General features: G+C 56.6%; 2 protein-coding genes across 14 annotated transcripts in view; one reads left to right on the plus strand and one right to left on the minus strand.

Moving 5' to 3' along the window:
- The window catches only part of DENND3 (DENN domain containing 3), a 54715-nt gene extending 51020 nt beyond the window's left edge, over nt 1-3695 (plus strand). Inside the window, exons 21-23 of one of the 2 annotated variants that reach the window (XM_081504182.1) lie at nt 1664-1782; nt 1864-2001; nt 2102-3695. In XM_081504182.1, coding sequence (XP_081360308.1) covers nt 1664-1782; nt 1864-2001; nt 2102-2302 — 458 coding nt within the window. In that variant the 3' untranslated portion in view covers nt 2303-3695. The remainder of the gene's footprint in view (nt 1-1663; nt 1783-1863; nt 2002-2101) is intronic. The other variant, XM_081504183.1, reaches the window with a different exon arrangement.
- The window catches only part of SLC45A4 (solute carrier family 45 member 4), a 90099-nt gene that overhangs the window by 13353 nt on the left and 52524 nt on the right, over nt 1-24222 (minus strand). For 6 of the 12 annotated variants that reach the window (XM_081504191.1, XM_081504195.1, XM_081504194.1 and 3 more), the window contains 5 exons: nt 19191-19379; nt 17865-18044; nt 16300-17330; nt 15553-15652; nt 14364-14575 (listed from right to left, as the gene is read on the minus strand). In XM_081504191.1, coding sequence (XP_081360317.1) covers nt 14364-14575; nt 15553-15652; nt 16300-17330; nt 17865-18044; nt 19191-19379 — 1712 coding nt within the window. Of the gene's footprint in view, nt 1-8909; nt 12647-12899; nt 13480-14363; nt 14576-15552; nt 15653-16299; nt 17331-17864; nt 18045-19190; nt 19380-24222 lie in introns of those variants that run through there. The other 6 variants (XM_081504187.1, XM_081504188.1, XM_081504189.1 and 3 more) reach the window with 2 other exon arrangements.

Raw genomic sequence — 24222 nt, forward strand, 5'->3', positions numbered from 1 at the left:
ACTGTGAGGGTCACTGACAGGTACCCCAGAAGGCGGCCCTGACAGGATAGGCACCTCGAGGACAGTGACTGGCTCACCCACGTTGTGGCGCAACCCCCTGCCCCGTGTGCAGCAGGCCCCTTGCGCTCACACAGGCTGGGTGTCTGTGAAGTCCGCCTTCGCCCTTTGCAGTGTTGGTGGGCAGTGAGCGTGCTGGTTGGCCCCAAGGAAGGGGACCCCTGGGGGCCTTAGCGCCTCTTAGCAGGACATCCTGCCGCCCAGGTATTCCTAACAAGTAGAAGCATCTGGAAGGACCTTCTTAATTAGGCCAAGTGGATGATGGCATCTCGGGATGAACGCCCTCCTGGAGGGATGCTAGGGTTTCTACTAGGTCTCAGGCAGGAAGGAGAGGTTCTTGCCTCTTGTGACTGAGAACCCAGCTGAGCTCCCGAGCCCTGAGCACTGCCAAGGGTCATTTCTCGGTGGGCTTGGAGTCCACCCACCATGACAGGAAGCCAGAGCCCTTCTAGGGGGCTTGCACCTCCTCCCTCTGCAACCAGACGGTGCTGCCCACGGGGTGGGGCTGCGTCCTGCTGTCCCCGTGGCTTCATGCAGGGCGGGAGGCAGAGGGAGCAGGCAATAAAAACCCCAAGAGGACAGCTCTGCAGCTCCTCACCTTATCTTGAACCTGACTCCGTCTCTCCTGGAGCCTTGATCTGGTGACCTCACTGCTGTATAATTTTGATGACCTGTAGCTCTCATGATGTGGAAACTTGGTTTGCTTGAGTGATTAATAGAAGCAGATGGAGAGGAGCTTCGACAGAGAGATGTGCCCCACAAGGCTGGGAACCGTCACCTAGAGCTCTGATCCTGGTAAGGATCATGGGGGTAGCACATGGCGTGGCCGCAAGTGATAGGGAATCCCAAATAACTGGCAGGAAGGATTCCACCTGCTTCCTCGTTGGTAAAGACGGTGTTAACGGCCCGAGGGTCTCTGCAAGAAGACATGAAGACACCATGTGGAGGTTCAGTTCAGTTGCTCAGTCGTGTCCAACTCTTTGCGACCCTATGGACTGCAGAACGCCAGGCCTCCCTGTTCATCACCAACTCCCGGAGTTTACTCAAACTCATGTCCATCGAGTTGGTGATGGTATCCAACCATCTCATCCTCTGTCGTCCCCTTCTCCTCCTGCCTTCAATCTTTCCCAGCATCAGGGTCTCTTCCAATGAGTCAGTTCTTCATGTCATGTGGCCAAAGTATTGGAGCTTCAGCTTCAGCATCAGTCCTTCCAATGAATATTCAGGACTGATCTCCTTTAGGATAGAGTGGTTGGATCTCCTTGCTGTCCAAGGGACTCTCGAGTCTTCTCCAACACCACGGTTCAAAAGCATCAATTCTTCGGCGCTCAGCTTTCTATATGGTCCAGCTCTCACATCCATACATGACTACTGGAAAAGCCATAGCCTTGACTAGACAGACCTTTGTCGGCAAAGTGGTGTCTCTGCTTTTTCATATGCTGTCTAGGCCTGTAACATGGAGGCTACAGTTAAGAGTGTCTCAAGCTGCACTCAGATGTGGTGAAGGGGCCGTGGGCTGCTGGTCACACTGAGCCCTCATGGCCCTTTCGTCCCTGTACTTTACGTTCGCTGTGCCTGCCCCTCATCCTGCTCTTCGGTCCTGCAGGCACTGGAGACAGCATCCTGGTGGTGAACATGAATGGATCTCCTTGTCAAGAGCTGAAGATCGACAAGAGCTTTAGAGAGACAGGCACCTCCTTCCTGGGATTCCAGCTCATGCCCGAGGTACCCTGGCGCGTTGGGCTGGCCCAGCGTCCCCGAGCCACGGGACTGCCACTGCGCTGGCCCTGACCTGTTTCACTTTAGCAGGAGCAGCTCTGGGCAGCCTGTGCTGGGTACCCCGATGTCTACGTCTGGAGCCTGCAGGACCTAGCTCAGCCCCCGCAGAGGATCCACCTCCAGGACTGCTCTGAGATCAACTGCATGATCAGGGTGAAGAAGCAGGTGAGAGAATGTGGGCCTGGGGGTGCCCCTTGATGCCTGCCCGGGGGCCCCACGTGCCTCCCAGCTGGGCTACACATGCGATGCCCGCCTCTCCTGGCAGATCTGGGTGGGCGCCACGGGGCTGTCGCAGGGGCGACTGAAGGGGAAGATCTACGTGATGGATGCAGAGAGGAGGATGGTGGAGAAGGAGCTGGCGGCCCACGCGGACACGGTGAAGACGCTGTGCTCTGCGGAGGACAGATACGTGCTGAGTGGCGCCGGCCGTGAGGAGGGGAAGATCGCCATCTGGAAGGTCGAGTGACCGAGGGGGCTGTGCTGCGAGCCAGGGACGCACCTTCCGCAGCTGCTGGTGCTTCCTCAGGGGAGGTGGTCCCAGCCGGCCGGGGCCATCCGCCTGGTGTCGGGGCGGGCCCACTGCGGGGCCTCCTGGGCTGTCTGACCGCCATTGTCACACTTCCCCTCCTGGACGTCAGCTGACAAAACTGGACCATTTCGGGGCGGGGTGTTTCTCAGGCAGCCTCTGCTGAGAAGCCCTCCTGTGCTATCTGGACGGTTCCAGAATCTACGCCCTGGGCCAGCGCCAGGCCAGCCGGGAGCTGCTGAGCCAAAGCACCCATGACCAGCAGACCCCCAGTCTCTGGCCATGCTTTCCTGCCCGCTTCCCTCACTCACTCACTAGATACCAGGCGCCAGGTTTACAGGAGCCCGGTGGCCGTACACTGACCTCTTGTTTCCAGCAAAGCTCACAAGAAGGGCTGTTTTTAAATGACCACGTTGTGGTTGAGTAGGTTTGCACCTGCCCTTGCTGTTGCCCGTCAGAGCAGGTGACAAGAGCCTGCCCAGGGAGGGGACAGCACTGGGGTGAGGCTGTCTGCACAGGGCTGAGACAGGCTCTTGTGTTTTTTCTTTTTAACAAATGCAGTGTTTTTATAATGAAAAGAGACATTTTTTATACCAAAGATCAGCATTCTATCTAAAACAGCGCAAACAAACCCTTACCGGACACTCGTGTCCATTTCCGCTGCATCCGGATCCTGGGTGCACAGCGTGTATGTATATGTAGACGGTGCCTTATTATTTAACTGCAGATAATCATACTAGCAAAAGACCTTTTGTACAATTTTACTGTAACATAGCTTTCATCCCAGTTTTGGCTTGGCGGCTGGGCGTGGAGGGAGCGCTGCATCAGGGCCCCAGGCTGTCCCCTGTGGACCCACGGTGTGCTCCGCCACAGGAGGCTGGCTGCCAGACACTCTGCCCTGGGTTTGGGGAACCTGGTTAGACATCCTGCCAGACCTTGTGAGCAAGGTCCCTGTCAGGTGCCCAGGACAAAGCCAGGCTTCCGAGGCATCTGTAGTGACTCCCGGTTGAGAGCTGTGGCCCGGCCTCTGACTGGGTCTACAGAACCCAAGCATTCTGGAAGCTCTGATCATGTTCTGGAATGTTCTGAGGCTGTGGTGCAGAGAAGAGCCAGGCGGCTGAATCCCCCCAGTCCATTCTTCTGGGGAAGGTGTGTTCCCCTGACTTCTGGAGGGGAGACGAGACCAGCAGCAGAGGGCAGAAGGTGGAATTCTGCTTTTGTACACATGAAAAACTAGAGTAAAAGCCTGTCAGAAATCCACATAAATGATTGAGCTTCCATCCACGTGCAACCATGTATTTTCACATCAGGAATAAATCCTCATTTACTAACACTGCTGTCCAGTTTCTTTACTTTAGCCAATGTTAACTTGTGGGGGGCTTCTTTAAAATAGTACAGGACTGCTCGACATCACTAATTATCAGAGAAATGCAAATCAGAGTGACACCAGCAGTCAGAATGGATATCATTCAAAAGTCTACAAATAACAAATGCTGGAGAGGGTGTGGAGGAAAGGGAACCCTCCTACACTGCTGGTGGGGATGTAAGTTGGTGCAGCCACTACGGAAAACAGTATGAAGATTCCTTAAAGAGCTAAACATAGAGTCACCATATGATCCAACCATCCCACTCCTGGACATATTTCCAGAGAAAACTATAATTCAAAAAGATACATGCAGGACTTCCCTGGTGGTCTACTGGTTAAGAATCCACTTTGCAATGCAGGGGATATGGGTTTGATCCCTGGTCGGGGAACTAAGATCCCACATGCCACAGAGCAACTAAGCCCATGAGCCTCAACTAAGACCCAACGCAGCTAAAGATTAAAAAAAAAAAAGATACATAGTGGCACTATACACAAGAGCCAAACATGGAGCCAACCTGAACGCCCATCAACAGAATGGATAAAGATGTGGTACATATACACGATGGAATACTATCCAGCCATAAAAAAAGAACGAAATAATGCCATTTACAGCAGCATGGATGCAACTAGAGATTATCATACTAAGTGAAGTCAGAAAGACAAATACCATATGATATGACTTACTTGTGGAATCTAAAATATGGTGAATGAACGTATCCATGAGACAGAAACATACTCAGGGACACAGAAAACAGACTGGTGGTAGGTAAGGGGGTTGGGGGAGGAATGCAGTAGGAGGCTGGGGTTAGCAGATGTAAGCTTTTATAGACAGAATGGATATACAAGGTCCTACTGTATAGCACAGAGAACTATAGTCAATATCCTGTGATAAACCATAATAGAAAATATAAAAAAAGAAAGTATATATGCATGTAACTCAATCACTTTGCCGTACAGCAGAAATTAACACATTATAAATCAACTATACTTCAATTTTAAAAATATTAAAATGTCTCTGCAACCTTGGTATAAAGATTTTTTTAAGAAACAATACAAAAAGTGCTAAATACAAAAGAAGAAATTAATGTATTAGACTTCATCAAAATACGCCATTAAGTGAAAAGAGAAACCACAGACGAGGTGAAAATATTGACAGTGCTATATCTGACAAAGACCTGCATCCGAAATATATAAAGTGCTCCTACAAATCAATAAAAAGAAAAACAATTTTAAAAATGGGCAAAAGATTCTTCACTAAAGAAGGTATATCAATGGCCAGTTTGAAAAGAGGCTTAAAATCATGAGTCATCAGGAGTGTCAAACCACAGTGAAATAACACGTGTATACTTGAGAATGGCTAATGTTAAAGATTCACAACAGCAAATAAAGATGAGGACGTGGAGCAGATGGAGCGTCCACCCATAACTGGGTAAAAACAGCACAACCACTGGGCGAGCTGTCAGTCTCTTTTAGACACATACGTACCCTACAACTCCACAATGCCACACGCAGCTTTTTACCCAAGATAAAGCAAAACATACGTCTACAAAGAGACTCATGAGAATCTCCGTAGCATCTTTATTTATAATAGCCCTATGCTGGAAACACCCATCAGCCTGAGAATGATGTGACATAGCTGCACAATGGAATTCTATACAGCAGTTAAAAAAAAAAAAGGAATAGCAATGTGTTTGACTCTCCAAAGCATGCTAGGCAAAGTTGATACAAAGGCTGCTATTTTCGTTTACATGAAGTTCAAATCAGACAAAAACAATCATGATAACTGAATTCATATCAGCAGGGATCAGGGGTAAGCTGGAAGGCATCGAGAAAGAATTCTCTGAAGAAACCGTTTCATGCAGATTGAGTGTCAGGAGTAGGCATATATCAGAACGTTCATAGAACATTGCACCTGTTGGTGTCACTGTGTAAATTCACCCACTTAAAAAAAACAAGAAAATCACTACGGAGTCTACAGATGTTAAAGAACTAGGGAATATTTTGAATTTGATGCCAGTAAATTTGGCATCAAAATTAGATGGAATGGAAAATTTATGTAAAAGATGTAAACAACCACAATTAATTTAAGAAGAAATAGATACATGAATAGACTTATTTACAATAAAGAAATTTAATCCATAATTTAAAAAAATGACAGGAAAAAAATGACATTCACTGATAAATTCTTCCAAATATATAAGGGATAAATAATACAAATTTGGTCATTCTTTTCATGAAAACAGAAGAGTTGAATGCTTCCTATCGCGCCTATAAGACTAACAGTACCTGGCTACAAAAAACAGATATTACAAAGAAAAAAATACCAATTTCCCTCATAAACAAAATCTTTTTTAAAAGTTTAGAAAATCAACTCTAGCAATACATTAAGAGGACATTACCTTATGATCAAGGAAATTCACCACAGGAATGCAAAGTTGGCTTAATATTCGAGACCAGCTGATGTAATTTACCATCTTAACAAATGCAAAAAGAGAAAACACAAGTTCATCTCAATAGATTCAGAAACAATATCTGACATAATTCAATATCCATTCATGTTAAGTACTCTCAGCAAACTAGGAATAGAAGGAAACTTCTTCAACTGTATAAAAAGCAGCTAAAACCCACAAACGTACTTAATGGTGAATACAGTGTTTTCACTCTGAAATCAGAAATAAGGCAGACTTGTCTTACAGATTTGGAGAAAATATTTACAAAATATATGTCAGATAAAGGAATTCTATCCTGAGAAGTCAAAAGTAACAAGGAAAACAACCAAAAAATAGGACAAAAAACTAGGTTAGAGATTTCACCAAAGAAGATATATAAATTGCAAACACAGGAAAAGATGCTTAACATCTAAGGAAACAGATGAAAGCCACAAAGAGACACCACTACATACCCTTCCAGGATCCCTCGTAGTTTATGGACCTCTGGAAGAATCCTGCCTTGTCTTTGAGTGTATCTGTGTGTGTGTGTCTATCATATCTGAGCACCTGGGAAAGACAATGTGTGTCCAACTTCTAGTATCTCAGAGCTCAGTTTCTTGATCTAAAAATTATTATACAGGGACTTCCTTGGCAATCCAGTGATTAGGACTCTGTGCTTCTACTGCTGGGGGCACAGGTTTAATCCCTGGTGGGGGAATTAAGATCTCACACGCTGTGTTGTGCAGCCAAATATATATAATTATTACATAATTATATAATATATATAATTATATAGTCTCTCAGTTTTGTTGGCAGAACCAAGCATGATGTAAAGAGAATGATGCAAAAAGAACTGTGCAAATGGGAAGCAGATAAAAGGTTTATAATTAATGCCAGTGTGTTCTCTGTACTGAGTTTGAAGCCAAATGTGAGATTTCCCACTAAGAATTCAACTCTTTTCACTAATAATTTTTTCTTCCCCCACTCCTAGGAAAATCCTAAGGCATACCTACCAGAAACACAAATTAGTGCATTTTTATAATGACAGATGAGGTACAGACAGACAGGTGATAACAGACAAGAGGAACAAGACATAAATACAATTTTCTCTGATTTTCCAATAAAAATTAAAACAACACCCCACACAAAAACTTCTGTTCGTATCGTTAAAGGAATGTAGTAGACCAATCGGTGCTAATAAGAAAGATGGTCAAATATTTTGCTGAACAAAAAATGTAGATTGCAAACTCTACGTGGGGTGGTTCAATTGTAAAACCCAAACAAAACACTGATTCTGCACTAACAGCGGTGGGACAGATGCGGAGGCTTGTGGGTTGAGGCGGGGCCCGGGTCGCTCGTTTTCGGTGACCTATCCCTCGAGCCTTCGCACCATCCCGCCGGCGCCTGGCGCGGCCCCCGGGGCGGGAGGCCGGTTGAGGATGTGCGGCGCCGCCTTGGCTCGCCCGCGTGTCGCAGGCCCTGCGCACCCCGGGCGGACGCCAGAGGGCGCTGCCAACTCGTTCGGCCACGAAGGGGACGAGAGCGGTGCCCGGACTCCAAGCCCCGCCCCCCAGGGAGGGCCCGCCTCTCGCGGCCGGCGCAGCCGCAGGAGGCGCGATGCGTGGTCCCTAGTCCCCAAGAGCACCTTAGTCCCTCCGACCGGGAGGTGTGCCCGGGTTCCGCCCGCGGGGCGCTCATGGCACAGCGCAGGACTATGCCCCGGGGCCTCCTAGCCTCCACCCCCTTGATGACCAGGATGGACCGCCCTGATGGGCCCCCTTGGTGACCGCACCCTCCTGGACGCGCGCGAGCCGACCCCCTTCTCCCATCCCCCATCCTGGGCCGGCTTCTGCTGGACCCCAATTAAGGGCCACCCTGCTCCCCACTGGGCTTCCCATGTGAGGCTAGCGGTAAAGAACCCGCCTGCCAATGCAGGAGACATGAGAGATGCAGGTTTGATCCCTGGGGTGGGAAGATCCCCTGGAGAAGGGAATGGCAACCCACTCCAGTCTTCTTAGCCAGGAGAATCCCATGGACAGAGGAGCCTGGTGGGTTGCACCGGTCCAGAGGGTTGCAAAGAGTCAGACACGACTGAGTGACTTAACACGCATGCACGCTCTCCTCCCCGGTGCAGGTCAAGCAGACCCTTTTGATCAAATCAACCCCTCCAGCATCACATCTCACCACCTGTGTGACCTTGGGCAAGCCCCTCCGCCTCCACTACCCCCACTGCCAAGTCAGGGTGGCAGTGACTGGCAGCTGCCCGCAGCCCCAGCTAGGCCCTCTGGCACCCATCTCATGTCTGATGGCAGCCTGGCCCCTCTGGCTGGCGAGTGGTAACCAGGGTGGCTCCTGAGCTCCCCTCTTTCCTGGAAGGCTCGCTTACCAGTCAGGACCCCACCACCCACCCACTAGGCCAGGCCTTGGGAAGGAAGGGCTGCCAGACATTTGCCCACATGGCCTGGGGCCCCAGCCTGGGGTCTGGCCTGAAAGGGCTGTGCCAGGTCACAGGATGCCAGGTGGGCCTCATCCCCTGCTGGCTCAGCCTGAGCCCACAACTGAGCCAGGTGCCCCGGGGGTGCTGGGGGCTCAGACATGGGCCCCAGGTTGGGAGCTGGGAGGGCCTCTGAGCACTACCCCAGGAGCCCACACCCACGGGCAGGCCCTCCCGGCACTGGGCCCTCAGGCTCCAGGGAGGCAGGGGCGAAGGGAGGGGCTCTGGGGACACGGCAGAGACACACCCACACTGGCACCCGGCAGGGAAAGGTTTATTAAGCTTCAACCACAGAGTAACAGAGTGAAACAGACGCAGGGGGAGCCCGGTCTATACCCAGAGGTGAGCGCGTTACAGACAGGATCTTGTGCACGGGGCGGGGCAGACAGTGCCATGCAGCCACAGCCCCCGGCCCCGGGAGCAGCCGCGGGACCAGGGGCTCGGCGCTGAGACACACAAACACCAGACCACTGTGCCCGCCTGATACAAAATTAAGTGATGTGTGATATTACTCTTTATAGTCCCTTTTCCTCATAAAACGTTATGTGTTTAACACACACTTATATCACTGCTAAAATCAGCAAGAGCTAGTATAGTGCTCCAACTTAATAAGTTGATAAAAAAATGTTGTCCTGTGGCCAGTTCACAATGGAACTAAATAAGTCCTGTTCCGAGACGCCTGGGGAGTTCCTCTGGTAACAAGAGGCATTTCCAATAATCGGGTCATTCCGCCACCGAGACACAGTCCTGGTCCACAGCACATGGAGCCGGGCCCCTGGCCACCAGGGGAGGGCGGGAGCTCAGCTCTGCTGAGGGCCCAGCAGAGGGGGCCGCGCCCGGGGACAGGCTGGGCGAGGGGCCAGGATAGCGGGGGCCGGCTCCCCACGAGGAGGTAGTGACGGAGGCCCCCCAACGTGCTGCGTGCTTGAGGGCCGCACTGAGTCGACACCACTCCCTGGGCAGCTGCGCTCAGGAAGTGGGCCCCCAGGGCAGCCCCATCAGGCAGGCCTGAGCCCCCAGGCCCTGAAGCAGGCAGAAGAGGGATGGAAAATCTGAAAAGCAGCTGCTTGCAGATGTAGCATGAACAGTCGTGTGTCTGTCGCCGGTAGCAACATTCCTGGGAGGGTCCTTGCCTGTGCTCGGGGCCGGGTGGCCAAAGGTAGACAGAGGCTCAGGTGTGAGCCCAACAGCTTGAAGATGCTCTGTGTCCAGTGAATTTGGTGTTTGACAAACTCGCTCCCAGCAACTGTCTCTGGCACTGGCAGCTCACACCCTCGGCCACAGGAGGGTACGGCTGGGACCTTCTGGAATGTTTTTCAGACACACCGCACAGGCAGCCCCTTCAGAGGCGCGACTTTGGGGTTCTGGGGGGCAGAGAGCTACTTCTCCACACACGCCTTTAAGAAACACACCTGAGGACTATCTGGAGCCAATGACCTTCTTAGGACCCATAAGAGGCAGTGGGGAGCGGCAGGGGCACCCCACTGCCAGCCCTCCACCCACCCAGAAACATCGCCAACGCTGACTGCTGGCAGAATGGGGACAGGGTGCTGCCTGACTTCACTGAGCTGACTTTTTAGGGAACCAAAGACGCGGATCAGATCCGCGCCACCCTATCTGGGTAGTCCATCGATATGACACGGCAACCAGCCAAATCCCAACATATGACACGGCAACCAGCCAAATCCCGACAAGCCCTCTGCTCCCAGCACCCAGCCCTGACTGGTTGCCACGACCCCCAGGGCCCAAGAGGCCAACTCCAGGCTTGACTCCGGCATCGGCTACCCAGCCAGCCTACCCAGTGGGTGGCACAACGCATTGGGTGGTCACCTTGGCCAGAGCACCAGACAGAGGACCTTTCAAGTGAGGGGGCCACAGCCATGCTCCTTGGAGTGGTCGCCGGCGGCCCCCACAGCTATCTGAGGTACAGCGTTAGGAACCAAACAGCCCCCAGCCACGGCCAGCCACCACTGTGCGGACAGCCCGCTCTGCTTTTCTTAAGACACAAGGTGATGCCAGAGCCTCGGGTCAGTGCAACCTGGGAATAACCTTGCTGCGAGGATGGGGCTGAGGCAAAAGCACTCACTCCCCAACACCCCCCACCAAAGCTCACACCCAGTTGACGGCTGGAGGCCGGCTCCATGACTGCTGTCTCCTGACCTGGGCCGCGAGGCACCCGCCCTCCCAGGCCCACGTGGTAAGACACCCTCTGGTCACAAACAAGCAGAAGTCTGCGGCCTGCAGGACTCGAGACAGCCGCACACACACTCACTTCTGCACCAGCTGCCGGCAGAGGCCTTTCCCCAGCGGGCCTCCCCCCGCCCCCCAGCATGTTCCAGGGTTGTTCCCGTCCTTCCGTGTCTTTGCTGTTTTAGATCAGGTTTAAGGCTCGCATCTCCGGGCGGTGGTCCTGCCACAAGCCCTGCTTGCTCCTATACATCAAGCCCCGGCCGGGCTGTGGACAGGGTGGGCCCAGGAGGTGTGGCCCTTCCGGCTGGTTCATCTCAGAGCTTGACTCGGGCTCCCCGCCCTCACCCCTACATTCTCAGCTCACCGGCCCCCCTGTTTTCTAGCTGTCAGGAGACTCCCTTGAGCAGCAGAGCAGCTAAACAGGGATTGTGATCTACAGAGTCACAGCAGGAGAACTTTCCATCCTAAAGCCACGAAGGCCGTTGAACGGCATCCAAGTGACCTGCCGGGTACCCGCTGCGGGGCGAGGGGAGGAGCACAGACCGGATGGGGGGCTCAGGAGGGGGAAGGACTTGCCCGTCTGGGCACAGGATTCCCAAGGCCCTTCTCCAGCTGTGATGCACATTGAAAATGCTCCCGTTTCCCAGCCGGTTCTCCGTGACCCTAAGCTTCCGGGGGAGGACACGTGGCTCATGGATGCATCCAAAACAGAAAGGCACCGCTGCTCCTCAGGGACAAATTGCAACCTGAAAAGTGCCACCAGCGACGGAGAGACAGGATGGGACCAGAGGCCGGTCAAGTACATGAAGCATGGCTGTTCCTCTCGACAAGAAATTCAAGTAGTTTATTTAAAAACTGCGTAGTTTCATCTTGAAATATATATCTATATCTATATATATATATATTTGCTTTAGAATGATCATATTGCAGCATGACTCTCATGCGTTTTAAAGTACTTTATTTAAAAACACATCGACTTGAGGCAGCGAAGAGTTACAATCCTCTCACTTTATCCGGGCGATGTGTGGGAGGCCTCCCTCTTTCTCCTGAGATCAGCGGACTTAGACTGACCGTCCCAACGAAGAAAAGCAGAAACTGCTTACTTAGAAAGAGATTGTGGTTTGAAAAGCATTTCCAAACAGCTGCAGCTGTGACGACCATGCTTCCCCGGGGTGCAAGTTTGGTTCTGCGCTGAAACCGGAAACGCCGTGCTGAGCTGACCTGTGGGGCAGACCGTCCCCCTGTCCGAGATCCACTTTCTTCATGGCAGGGCAGTCCTGACTCCGGCGGCCGGTGGGAGTGAACAGGCAGAGGTCAGACGGGCGCAGAGTGCCTGGCGTGTGGGCCTGGCGGCGGGTGCGGGAGGCAGGTCCACGCTGGGAGCTCTGCCCCCGTGGTCCCCCACAGATGGTTCAAAGACAAAGTGCAACGAAAGAGTCACAGCATCTCCCGGGGCTTCGGACAAGATGATGGGCGGGGGACGGACACAGATGCGGGCGGGCGTGGGGACGGGTCTGCCAGCTCCAGGGCTGCCCCCGGCAGGTGGTCGGTCCTGGCCCGGCAGGCTTCCCCACCAGCGTCCCGGGGGCCCAGCCTCCTCCCAGCTTTGGTGTCGCTGCTACTGCTGCCTGCTGCCCAGGGACAACGTGTCAAACAGGAAAACAGGTGATGTGTTCTTCAAGAAACCACAGTTTTGGAAAATAAAGACAAAAATTTTTTTTTCTAAAATAATCATAGAGAAAAATACTCTCCAATAGCTGCAGCACCAACAAAATGTGAGGAGATCTGACAGAACGCCCAAATACCTGTAGGCATCCACAGGGGAAAAATGTGATAGAAGTGTTTTAGTCACTGACTACACGACCGTCATCTGAAGAATTCAGATAAGATATAGCAAAATACATCAGATACTTTTTTGCTTTCAATTGTAACTTTAGAAAGGCAAAAATCTCATTTTTTGCTAAATCGCTTCTCTACATGGTAAATCTGGTTTATAATTTTAAAACATGCAGAATAATATACCTGCAGAACAAAAGAGACAGTTGAAATTAAAAGATCTTTTTTTGATTTATAAAAAAATTGATTCTTTTTAATTGTGGAAAAAGTAATTAACGAGGTGTTTTCGCCTACTGGCGCAAACCTACTCTACAGCTACTGAGCCTCCAACGGGGTCGGTGAAGGGCTCCGGTGCGTACGGGCACCAAGGCCATGGCAGCTGGCCTGCCGGGCGCCACCCCCGTCTCCCCACCACCCTGGAATGTGTGCACGGCGCAACTCAGACCATCGACTCGGTCTCGATGAGCCCCTGCGGGCCCTCCTTCCGGGACAGCTTCAGCACTGTGGGCTTCTCGGCACTGCCGCCCGTGCCTTCGCCCAGCGGCTGGGAAGACAGGCCCTTCTGCTCTTCCTTGGCCTCTTCGGACACCTCTGGGTAGATGACCAGGAAGGCGGCCGTCAGGAAGCCCAGGAAAGAGCCCACGGAGGCCACCATGGGGATGACGCGCACAGTCCCCACCGCGTCGACCACGCTGCCCAGGGCGGAGGCCACCAGGATCTGGGAGATGTAAACCTGGCAGGACAGGATGGCGCAGTCTATGCCGAAGCCACGCTTGGAGGTACCGGGGCTGTGATGCACGTACTGGAAGAGAGGCGGGCATGGCGTGAGGCCAGGGGTCAAGCCACGCATCAGCATCCCCAGGGTCTGAGACAGAACTAACTGCCTGCCCTCAGCTGCCGCACACCCACTCGCCTGGCTCTCCCTCCACGCCCCCCATTCACTTATACTGAGCACGGTACTAGAGGTTCCAGCCACTGCAGGAAGGCAAGGAAAATAAATAAAACCCTTAAGAATTGGAAAGGAAGAAATGAAACCTATTACCTGTGGACAATATGACTGTGTATGCAGAAAGCCCAGAAGAATCTATAAATATGCTATGACAATTAATACAATATACCATATTTAGGGAATATTATAAAGGCTCAATACTACAAAGTTTCAACTCTCTCCAAATTGATCACTATAATCAATGTGTTTACAATTAAAAAAAAAAGTCCAGAAGCTGATTCTAACATTTAAATAAAAAGGAAACGGTCAAGAGTTACCAAGTAACAATGTTGAAGAACCAAGCTGGAGAACTTAACACTACCAAGTTTCATTCAGGTCTTCTTGTAAAACTACTTAAGACAGTGTAGCCACTGTGAGAGGACAGACAGAGCCATGGAAGAGAATACAGAGACCTCCAGCCGCACCCCCAGCCATGACCATGTCTTGGCAGTGTGGAGGGAGGGGGACGGGACACCAGGTCACGTGACCATCCTTACCTGGGGGCGCCGTAAAGTTCTGATCAACCTTAGACCACACACACGCACTCTATCCAGGCAGACCACAGGCCGAAGGTGCACGTGCAAGGGAAGACGTGGGCAAGAATGCTCCATGCAGAAAGTGCCAGTGAGACCCCCAGAGCCGCCCAGAGCTGGTGACCTCGTGGCCTGGGGCCTCCCCTCTAGCGCCCGCCCACCCACCTCTCTGATGTCGTGGTACTGCCCAAGCAGGGCGTAGGGGCAGTAGGAGATGCTCATGGAGACGATGCCCATGGTGCTGATCATGATCATGGCCACGTAGACGTTGGCGAACATGGCCATCACAGCCGTGCCGACGGAGAAGCCCAGCGTGCCCAGCACGTAGATGACCCTGATGCTCAGGTCGTAGTTGTCCAGGTACTTCTGTAGTAGGGCTGCAGAGAGGGGCCGCATGGTGACCGGAAGGCACACGGCCTGCTCGTTCCCCTGCCTTCACTGCACTCAGCCTGGCTCAGGAACGGACAGGACGCCCCTCGTCTTTCACTCCCCGGCCACCACGCACAGTCCCTGGATGGACCCCTAGCTCACCGTGTCCCACTCCACTGCCAGGGGCTCCACACCTCACAGAGGTCGACCCTCGTGGTTCCATCCTGCAGCCCGGTGGGGACTCCCACCCTGTAGGCCTAAGCCTCCCGATCCTTCCAGCAGTCCAGGCGCACTTGGCGCCCTCTCTGGCCGTGGGCACCGTCCTGTCTTGGGGACTGAGCTGTGGCTGGTTATCCGTGCAAGGCCCCAGCCCTCCTGAGGAGTCCTCCAGTAGAGCAGGCCACACCGTGACCGTCAGGCTGGCTGTCCGCGGCCACTACCTGTTGTCCCATCACCCTCGGGCAGAGACTAGGCAGGGGCTGGGCCAGGATCAGCCGGAGGCCCCAACCGCGGCTCTGCCCCAGGAAGGTGTGCTGAAGCCTGTCACTCCCGACCTCTGTCCTCCAGGACACAGCAGACCCCAGGGGAAGGCCGCTTGTCTTCTCCAGCCACCCCGACCTCCGGCAGACCCCAGACACACTGTGTGCACTCAGGCAGGACCTGGGACGCCCGCCCCAGCTCCCCCAGCCTCCCGGCTCAGGGCACAGCTCCTGCAGCGCTGCCATCACCCTGAGCCCTGGCAGGCCCTCCCCGGGAGCTGGCAGGCGTCCGCACAGAGGACAGCTGAGGGCTCGCAGCACTGCCGTCCCAGCAGTGGCACTGGCGGCTCCGCCTCAAGACAGCGATGAACAGTGACAATGCTGCTGTCCCTGAGGGCCGGCCCTGTCGGGACAGGGCCTGTGGCCCATGGAGCAGGACACCTGTCTGTCTTTCCAGTCATGGAGCACATCCAGGTTCTTGGCTCACCTGGCTGGGGGCCGCTTACCTGAGCAGGTGGCACCAGTGGCCGCATAGATGACCAGGCCCCAGCAGCCCATCTTCACGCCCGCGCTGTAAGCCTGCCATGCCGTCGAGTTGGACGGAGCCTGTTCCAGACACAACGCAAGGGTTCAGGGGGTGGGGCCGACGTGCTGCGCCTCCAGGGAGAGGGGGTCGTTTACAGAGAAATCACTGACGCATCCCAACTGCGGCAGAGCACGAAGAGCCACGGCCCAGGCCGCTGCCTGTGGTGGAGCCTCTGCACTCTCCCCCAGCCCTGCTCCTGCCCTGCTCTCTGGGTCCAGGATGCCTGCCACTCCTGCCTCTGGCTCCTAGAGCCCAGGGGCTGCAGAGAGTGGCCTGGCGGGCCACGTGGGGTGGGGAGGCCTGAGCCGTGACCACCTTGGACCTCCTGGGGCCCCTCTGGGCCACACGAGCACAGGTGTGAGCCCGCAGATGCCCTGGGGCCTAGAAGCCGTGCCCACGTGGCCTGGATACCAGCAACAACAGAAAGCTGCTTCAACCTGCAAGCTTGGGGGCCACTTATGTGTGACAAGAGCTGGCCTGCCTGCCTCCAGCTCCCTGGGGTTCCCATACTTCCAAAGCCTGGGTGGGGGCTGTGTGCTCACCATGGACCCAGGCCCGGATGCCCTCTCACACTCATACCGAGGACCCTGACCACGTTCAACAGGGGTGCACACAGGCCGGCTGTCATCGCTCCCTCCCACGGGGCAGGGGGGGCCTGGGCGCTCACCTTGGGGTCCCCCTCGAAGATGACCTGGCCCATGAAGTCGGTGTAGAACACGGCCTCGGCAATGACAGAAAACCAGGTGAGCAGGTGGCAGAGGCAGAGGCGCACCAGCTCGGGGGGCATCTTCAGCATGGACAGCCAGAGCAGCCGCACGGTGGTCTCGCCCTCGCCCTCCTCACTCTCCGAGTCCCCGCTGGACGTGGTGGCCCCGCTCTGGTGGCGGCGGCGCCGGTGCTGCCGCGGCCGTGCCTGCAGGTCGTAGAGGTCGCTCATGCTGCGCGAGGGCTTGATAAGTACCACGGCGTTGGCGCGGCGGTGGCGGTAGCGGTGCGAGCCAATCTTGCCGTAGTAGGAGAAGGTGCTGGAGGCCTGCCGGCGGAACACGTGCCGGCGCCGGCGGCTAGGGCCCGCCATGGCCGGGGCCTTCAGGGCCGCCTGGCTGTAGGCACCTGGGCCGTCCCGCAGCCGCGCACCGCCCCCGTTTGGGAGCCTGGCCGTGCTCAGGTGGTTCTCCAGCAGGGTCTCGTCCTCGCCGGCGGCTGTGCGGAGCAGTGGGGGCCGGCGGGGCGGCCGGGCGGGGGTAAGCTCCTGGCTGGTGCTGCGGGGGGTGCTGGGGCAGGAGGCGTCGTGGAAGATGGAGGGCTCGATGTCCTGTAGGAAGAGCTCAGGCTCCAGGCCCAGTGCGGCCTCAGGCACATGCAGTGCCGAGTCGCTCTTGCTGCGCACCAGGCCCTCGTCCAGGAAGTCCAGGGCCAGCTCGTGTTCTGACTGCACCTCGTCCGGGAACAGGGCGCCGCCGTCCAGCACGCAGGCGTGGGGGCCAGGGGCCAGTGCCCCGGCCGTGTCCCCGCCGCGCTCCTGCTGGGGGCTGTACTGCTCCTCCTCGATGCTGGACAGGTGCAGGGCCACAGACACTGTGAAGATGATGGCCGCGAAGAAGAAGAGCACCTGGTTCTGCGTCCGGAACCAAGAGCCCAGGAAGGTCTGGGTCCAGTCCAGTCCCCCCAGCACGTAGCCGATGGCCCCGCCGAGGCCTGGGGACAGGAGGGGATGGCACAGACGTGAGCAGAGGTGGGAGACGGGCCACGGGGCAGGGAGCCCAGACAGGTGTTCTCAACTCCCTCTCCCAAGGAGGGGCTCCAGGGTCACTCAGAGAGAAAACAGGAGGAGCAGGGACCAGAGGCACGACAGCTGAGCCCAGGTTTGGAATCCTGACCCGACAGCTTCCTGCTTCCTCAATTAGGAGGGAAACTGGCGGCTGCCCCGGGACTCTCTCCCCACTGACTGCCATCCCCGAAGCTCGGGAACCCACTTTCCCATTGGATGGGAAAGCTGCCCGAATGGAGGGGGCGGTGGGCACAGGGCCCTGGGCTCAGCCAGCAGGCTAGCACACCCCCCACCTCAGACCAGTCACTTGGCCCTTCTGGGTCCCTGCTTGCTTCCTCCCCACTGGGATCTGAGATGAAGCCGCTCAGGGGCCATGAAGCAGCCTCCCCCAGACCCAACGATCTCAGACAAGTAGGTAAGGGCGGGGGTGGGGGCTCAGAGCCGGGGCAGGGCCCGCTCACCAGCAGAGAAGGCGTGGATGTTGAGGGCCATATCCTGCTCCTCGCTGTCCACCACATCCAGCAGGTACGCACGGATGGGCCCCTCCGTGGCGTCAGCACTGAAATCCAGGACCACCACCCCCAGCACGGTGAGGACGATACCGATGGGCTGCCGGGTGGGGACATCGCCAAGGGCCAGGCCTGCCGGGGCAGAGAGGAGCAGTGGCTTAGCGCCCACTGCGGCCGCCTCGGGGGGCCTGTGCTCCTGGGCACAGCCTCTCCACGTGGGAGGTGGGCTTCATTTCTCCTGTTGCTCTGAAGCAGGTTATGAGCCGTAATCACACACCGGCCTCAGGTGAGTCTGCCCCCGAATCCGGAGACCAGACTGTTCCCTGAAGGCTGAGCTGCTGCTGGTTCTGCTGCACGAGGAGCACTCTGGGCACAGAGGTGCTGGGGGGCCTGGGACCCCCCAACTCTGCACATGAGGGTTCCTAGACAGCCCTGCCCCACACGAGGGCCACGAAAGGGGTTTCTGACCAGGAGAGACACAGGCGCGGTGAGAGACATGGCACCAGGGCACAGGGCGGGGGCTCCAACTTCTGTGTATGGGCCACAGTGGGCTGGGGCACCCCCCTACAGACGGTCCCTGCGAAGGCCAGTGCTCCCCCCGAACTGAGCCTGCAGGTGCCTGGAGGGCAGCTCCCTGTGGACTCCTGACCCAGAGACAGCCAGCTTGGGGGGGGGTGCACGGTGCACAGCTCAGGGAGGCCCCTCTTGCACCCCCTCCAAGCCTGGGACTATGCCCGCCCTGACACCCCACGCGGGCCCTGGAGGAGCTGAGCGAGGGCAAGTTCACCTGCGTCAGGACACAGGCTGAGCTTTTGTCTTAGAAAGCTGTCGCCAAAAAACAAGAGTTTTGTTTTTTCACATTTCTGATGGTGCTCTCAAGACAAAAGGTATTTTCCCACAAATAGCTGCTTTAACTGAAAACAAAACAACAGCAGAAAGAAGCAAAACAAACCCCAAATACGTGAACCAAAAAAACAGGTAGCAAAGTAGGTCTGGACATTTTCAATACCAAGTCTGAAAAAAGGAGAAAAAAAAGAGAGAGAAAAGATAATTTCTGAAATAATGCTGGAAACAGGACGTGGTGTCAGATACGCATTAAAAACAAACGGGTCACAACAGGAAGTACTCCCTGAGAACAGGTTCCCATGGCATTCCCACGTGGGGCCCGCAGCCCGCCAAGGACGCCTGCCAGTGAGGGACTGGCAGTCTGGGCTCCTCACACCTGCACGCCTGGTGGAGCCAGGCTCCCTGCCCCCGCCCCCGGGGCAGGACACTCACCGATGGCAGAGCCATTGAGGAAGAGCGCCACTCCACAGAGCACGCCCACGCAGAGCGCCAGGATGAAAGGCCGCCGGCGGCCCCAACTCAGGGTGCAGCGGTCGCTCGCGGAGCCGATGAGGGGCGTGAAGATGAGGCCGAGGATGGGGCTCAGGAACCAGGTGAGGCTGTAGTACTGCTCCGGGAGGCCTGCAACACATGCGGCCGTCACCCTCGGGCAGGCAGCCCCCTTCAAGGCCAACAGCCTGAAACCAGCCAAAGCCCCCCTGGGAAGCATCAAGTGGCCTAAGGCCAACCTGGCTGTGAAGCTGGGCCCCAGGGCTGCACAGGGCCTTCGGAGCAGCACCAGACCCAGCGGGCCCGGGCCGCCGTGCATGCGAGGAGAACACGGTGTCAGCCCCACGCAGCAGGCCCCCGGGGGGGCGGTGGCGTGAGGATGGGCTCTCTTGCTCCACTGGCACTGACCAGGGCCTGGGGTCTCGGGGGCGCTGCTCAAAGCCACCCTCACGGACAGGGCCCCCATCAGCCCAGAACATGGCGTATGGCAGGGGCCTGCAGCTTCAGAGAGTAAAGGACCCGTGACCCTGGGACCTGGGCCTCATTGGCCAAAATCTATCACCAGGGCCCTGCAGAGGGACCTCGCGCCATTGATGTGCTAAATGGCCCCAGCAGTGGGCTTCCAAGTGGCTATTGAGGGCGACGAGAGGGACACCTCTGTGCGTGTCCAGCTGGAGCCAGGGGGTTGGGTCTGGTGCCTAACCTTCCCACCTGCCCAGAGGCAGGGATGACCATGACCGTGCCCGTTTCACAGATGGGCAATCTGAAGCTCAGAGAGGTCAGGTGATCTGTCCTGCACTGACAGAGCACGAAAGCAGGAGGCCCAGCATTTAAACCCCGGGCTGCCTGGTTTCCAAGTGTAAGCACAGACCCTGCCTGGCCCCCCCTCACGCTATCGCCCAGTGACACAAACCCGGCGCCCACCATCCCTGGGACAGAGACCGGTCTGGCCCACTCACGCCCAGGATGCACCTGGGCCGCATCCCGCACACTCCGTGGGTTCCATTCATGCCACAGCCACAGGGGGGAAAGCAGCCTCCACTGGCTGGGCCAGGTGGTGGTTGCCCTTCAGCGGCAGACGGACGGGGGCTTCAGGCTGGTGTGTTCTGACCTTGACCTGGACGGGGGTCCCTGGGGACAGCTCACCTGGCTAGGGGACACGGGTCATGCACCTCTGTGTGTCAACTTCAGTGAAGAGCTGACTTAAAATACAAGGTGCTCTGGCACGCCAGTGACTCAGTCAGTGAATGTTTTACACCGCCAAGGGCGCTGAGGAACAGAATACTGTGCTGAAGTACCAAGAAAAATAAACTGTGTAGGAGGAGGAAATAATTTTCAAAGGAGGAGGGAAGCACCTTTGAAAACCGTTGCTAGCGTGCCCATTAAAATATTGACCCATTCAGCCTAGAATTCAAGGTGTTGGCCTCGACCTTTCCAGAACCTTAGGAAGGGTGAACTGTGCTCCTGTTTCTAAGTCAGCAGGATGAGCTGCTGGTTCAGGAAATGGGGAGCTTGCTGAGCGTGCTCCACTGACGCGCCGGGGTCTATGCGGCGGGCCTGGGTCCTTGACGCTCGCTGTCGGTCCGGCACGGGGAGGGCAGGGCCAGGCCCACACTGCCCACCCTCAAGAATGCAGCGTGGAGAGCGGGCTTCTCAGGAACGACTCCCTTTCCGAACTGCTCCTGGGAGCACTGTGGTCGGCTTCAGAGACAAAGGAGAGCATCCTTACCTGGGTGGCCACAGTCTATCTTGCTGGGCTTTTACAAATGTCACAACTTTAGTACTGAACAGTGACTAGCCTGGGACAGGGCTGCGTGCAGAGCCGCAGCACACACGCACACACACACCCACAGGCATGTGTGCTCATGCCCGCCGTCTCCCCTAGGGGCCTGGCCTTCCTGCTTCGGGCACCAGGAAGCGTTCCGGACTCCACACCTGCCAACTCTCGCCTCCCTGCCTGGTTCCCGGCACAGCCCCGAAGGGAACCGCCTGCCCATCCCTGCTCTAGACGCAGTGCGGTCGTGGTGTCTGGAGTCTGCCTTCCGGGTTTGTCAGTGCAGGAAGAGGGTGTCTCACGGCTCTGACCCCAGGACGCGGGCGCCTCACTCCGGAGCCGCCCCTCCCAGCCCGAGCGGTCCTCTGCCCCACGGGCGAACCTCCATCCGCACCTGAAGTCCCCTTTATCTAGGCCAGCACTGCCCAGCCAACTCAGGCTTTCTGTCTCCCCCTTTTCACCCCCAACCCCTCTGGATCACGGTATTTCTACAGGTGGTGGGTGGGTCCCGCTGTTCCGTCCACTCTCCCGAGTCTCCTGCAGTGTGTCAGCCCCTTCTGCTGACAGCAGCTGTCGTGGGGCAATGCTGGGCCCGCTGCTCCACCGCCTGCTTCCGGCTGCCCCTCAGGCCGGCTCTGTCCCTCTTGCTCCTGCCTTCTCTTGGTCACTCGAATCCTCCTCCACGTTCCATGTTGATTTGCACACTGGTGTTTCAGCATTATTTGGCAGTGGCTGCTCTAGACACTATTACGCGTCACCTTCAGCCCGAGTGGAGACTGTTCCCCTCTCGTGAGACCCTGGCACCTGTCTGCGCCCGTCCACCCCAGGTCCCTCTATGCTGAAGCCATACCTGTGTTACGTCTGCAGACACGATAAACCTGTGCTGTGTAATGAGCTCTGAACAGTCACTCATTTTAAAGGAACTGAGAGGAAACTGTCTTGCTTCTTACCCACCCATCTTACCATCCCCATACCCTTCCTTCCTTCCTCCTTGGGATCCCAGGGTCACGGGGTATCACTTCCCTTTGCCTGAAGAACTGCCTTCGGCTTCTTCAGCATTTCCTAGAGGTCTGCTGATGATGGACACTTGCGCGTTGACTGCAGTTCTTCTCCATGTCCCTCTGCCATGTACAGGACTCTGGGTCAACGCCTCTGCGGCCAGCTGTGTCCGGTGTGAGGTCCGCGCAAGGCGGTCTTTGGGAGCAGGGCTCTCGGGGGCCCGTGCTCTCTCTGTGTGCACCCATCCCCTCAGATGCAGGCCTGTAAGGCAGCACGGGGCTGTGGAGCTTCAGAGACATGACCTGGGAAGTTCTATCAACCCTTTCTGAAAGGGGTCACGCAACTGAAAGCGAATCTCGGGGAGTTTGTCAAGCTGGGTGCTTCTCAGCAATTCACCCCAAACCCGTGTCCTGCTCACCCAGGGAAACCACTGCTGTGCGGCATCAGCCGCCCAGAGCCCAGGCCCCACAGGAGTGGCCGCGGGTGCACACGGACGGCCTGCCCGGCAGGTTCCCCAGAGCCCAGGCCCTGCAGGAGTGGCCGCGGGCGCACACGGACGGCCTGCCCAGCAGGTTCCCCAGAGCCTAGGCCCTGAAGGAGTGGCTGCGGGCGCACACAGACAGCCTGCCTGGTGGGTTCCCCAGAGCCCAGGCCCCACAGGAGTGGCCGCGGGTGCACACAGACGGCCTGCCTCGCAGGTTCCCGGGGCCTGAGCAGGGCCTGCTGGCTCATGACCCGAGGGGCCAGGGGAGACCACCCCAGAGTCAGTGCCCGGCCCAGCCACGCCTCAGCTCTGCCAGCACCCCCTCATGCCCGTCCCACGGCTGCCGTGGCGGCCGGCCTGCGTCTCCTCTGGCGAGGCTGACACTGTCGCCTCCCTCCCCACCTCCCGTCCCCCTCCACCCACAGCAGCCTGGCTTCAGCTCCCCCAAAACTGCCCTCGCAGGTCACCAGGCTGCCTGCCTGCCAGCCCAGCCAGCCCACATTCAGCAGACTTGGCTGAAGCCCCATGAGGGCAGAGGGCGTTGGCATATGTGCCAGCTCCCCTGGCGCAACGCCGGGTGCCAGGACCCTCCCCCCACCCTGCATGGGACCTGCATGGGACCACCCTGCATGTGCCTCCCACTCTGCATGGGAGGCCTCCATGCAGAGGCAGCTGGGCCAGGAGCTGGTCAGGGTGCAGAGCCAAGGGGGCCGCCTGGACCAACGGTGGGGTCCGTCTCCTGTGCTTTGTCCCCGATTCTCCTGGAAGTCACAGACGGGGTGCGAGCCCCCCACCAGCTGAGTGGTCAGGGGTTGGGGAGGGCCGGGGGCACCCAGTGCTGACCACGGGAGGGACATATCTTCGTTTAAACACGGGGGTGACAAAGACAAACGCTTCCCAGCACGTCCCTGGAGCAGCGACGAGCCTGAGCGCACAGCTCTGGGCCGGCCCCCATCTGTTCCCGGCGCGGCTGCCACTGGGACGGCCCGGACGTGGCATTTCCCAGCAAGGCTCTAAACACACACAGCACCGGTGCGTAGTAAATAATTTTTGTTTTCTTCCAGGCAAAAGCGAACAACAATGGTGGGACCAGGAAGGCTCCCGGTTCACAGGAAATGCCGGGGGCGTCGCGGCTCGCTGAGGGCTGAGTGAGGTCACGGGCGACTGCGGCCACGCTCGGTCACGCGCGGCCTCCCATTCAACACAGCCGCTTTTTTGATAAACTGGTCCTTCTGGGGGGAGGGGGCCAGGGTACCGGGAAAGCGGCCTATAAATTGTTTAACAAAAGATCTGAAATGGGAATAGGAACTTCATTCTTTCTCTCAATAGACAAAGCCTTCCTCATCAAGATACGCTTGTATGGTCAGACAAAAACTTCACGATAACACCAAAGCCATGAGAACCAGCTCTCCGTGGGAACTGCTCAGCAGCCTGGGGTGACCTCGGAAGATCTACCAGCCCCGTGGGGAGCCGTCACTAAGTGGCCCTGGTGAGGGGTACAGATGCCAAAGAGCAACAGTCCTGCCTCCAGAAACACACAGGAGACCCCAGGCACGGGCCGGAGGCAGGGTCCTGGGGAAAGTGCCCCCCAGACCCCCAAGCTGGGAGGGCCTGCACCGGGCCGCAGGCAGCATCTCCTCCAGCTGGAGGGAGGACCACAGAGCTGCAAGGAACCTTCTGGAGTCCCAGGGAGGTAGGGAGAAAGAGTAGGACGAAGA

This window comes from Giraffa tippelskirchi, chromosome 6 (genome assembly GCF_054371585.1).
Source record: "Giraffa tippelskirchi isolate mGirTip1 chromosome 6, T2T-mGirTip1v1.2.pri, whole genome shotgun sequence".
Lineage (NCBI taxonomy): Eukaryota > Metazoa > Chordata > Mammalia > Artiodactyla > Giraffidae > Giraffa > Giraffa tippelskirchi.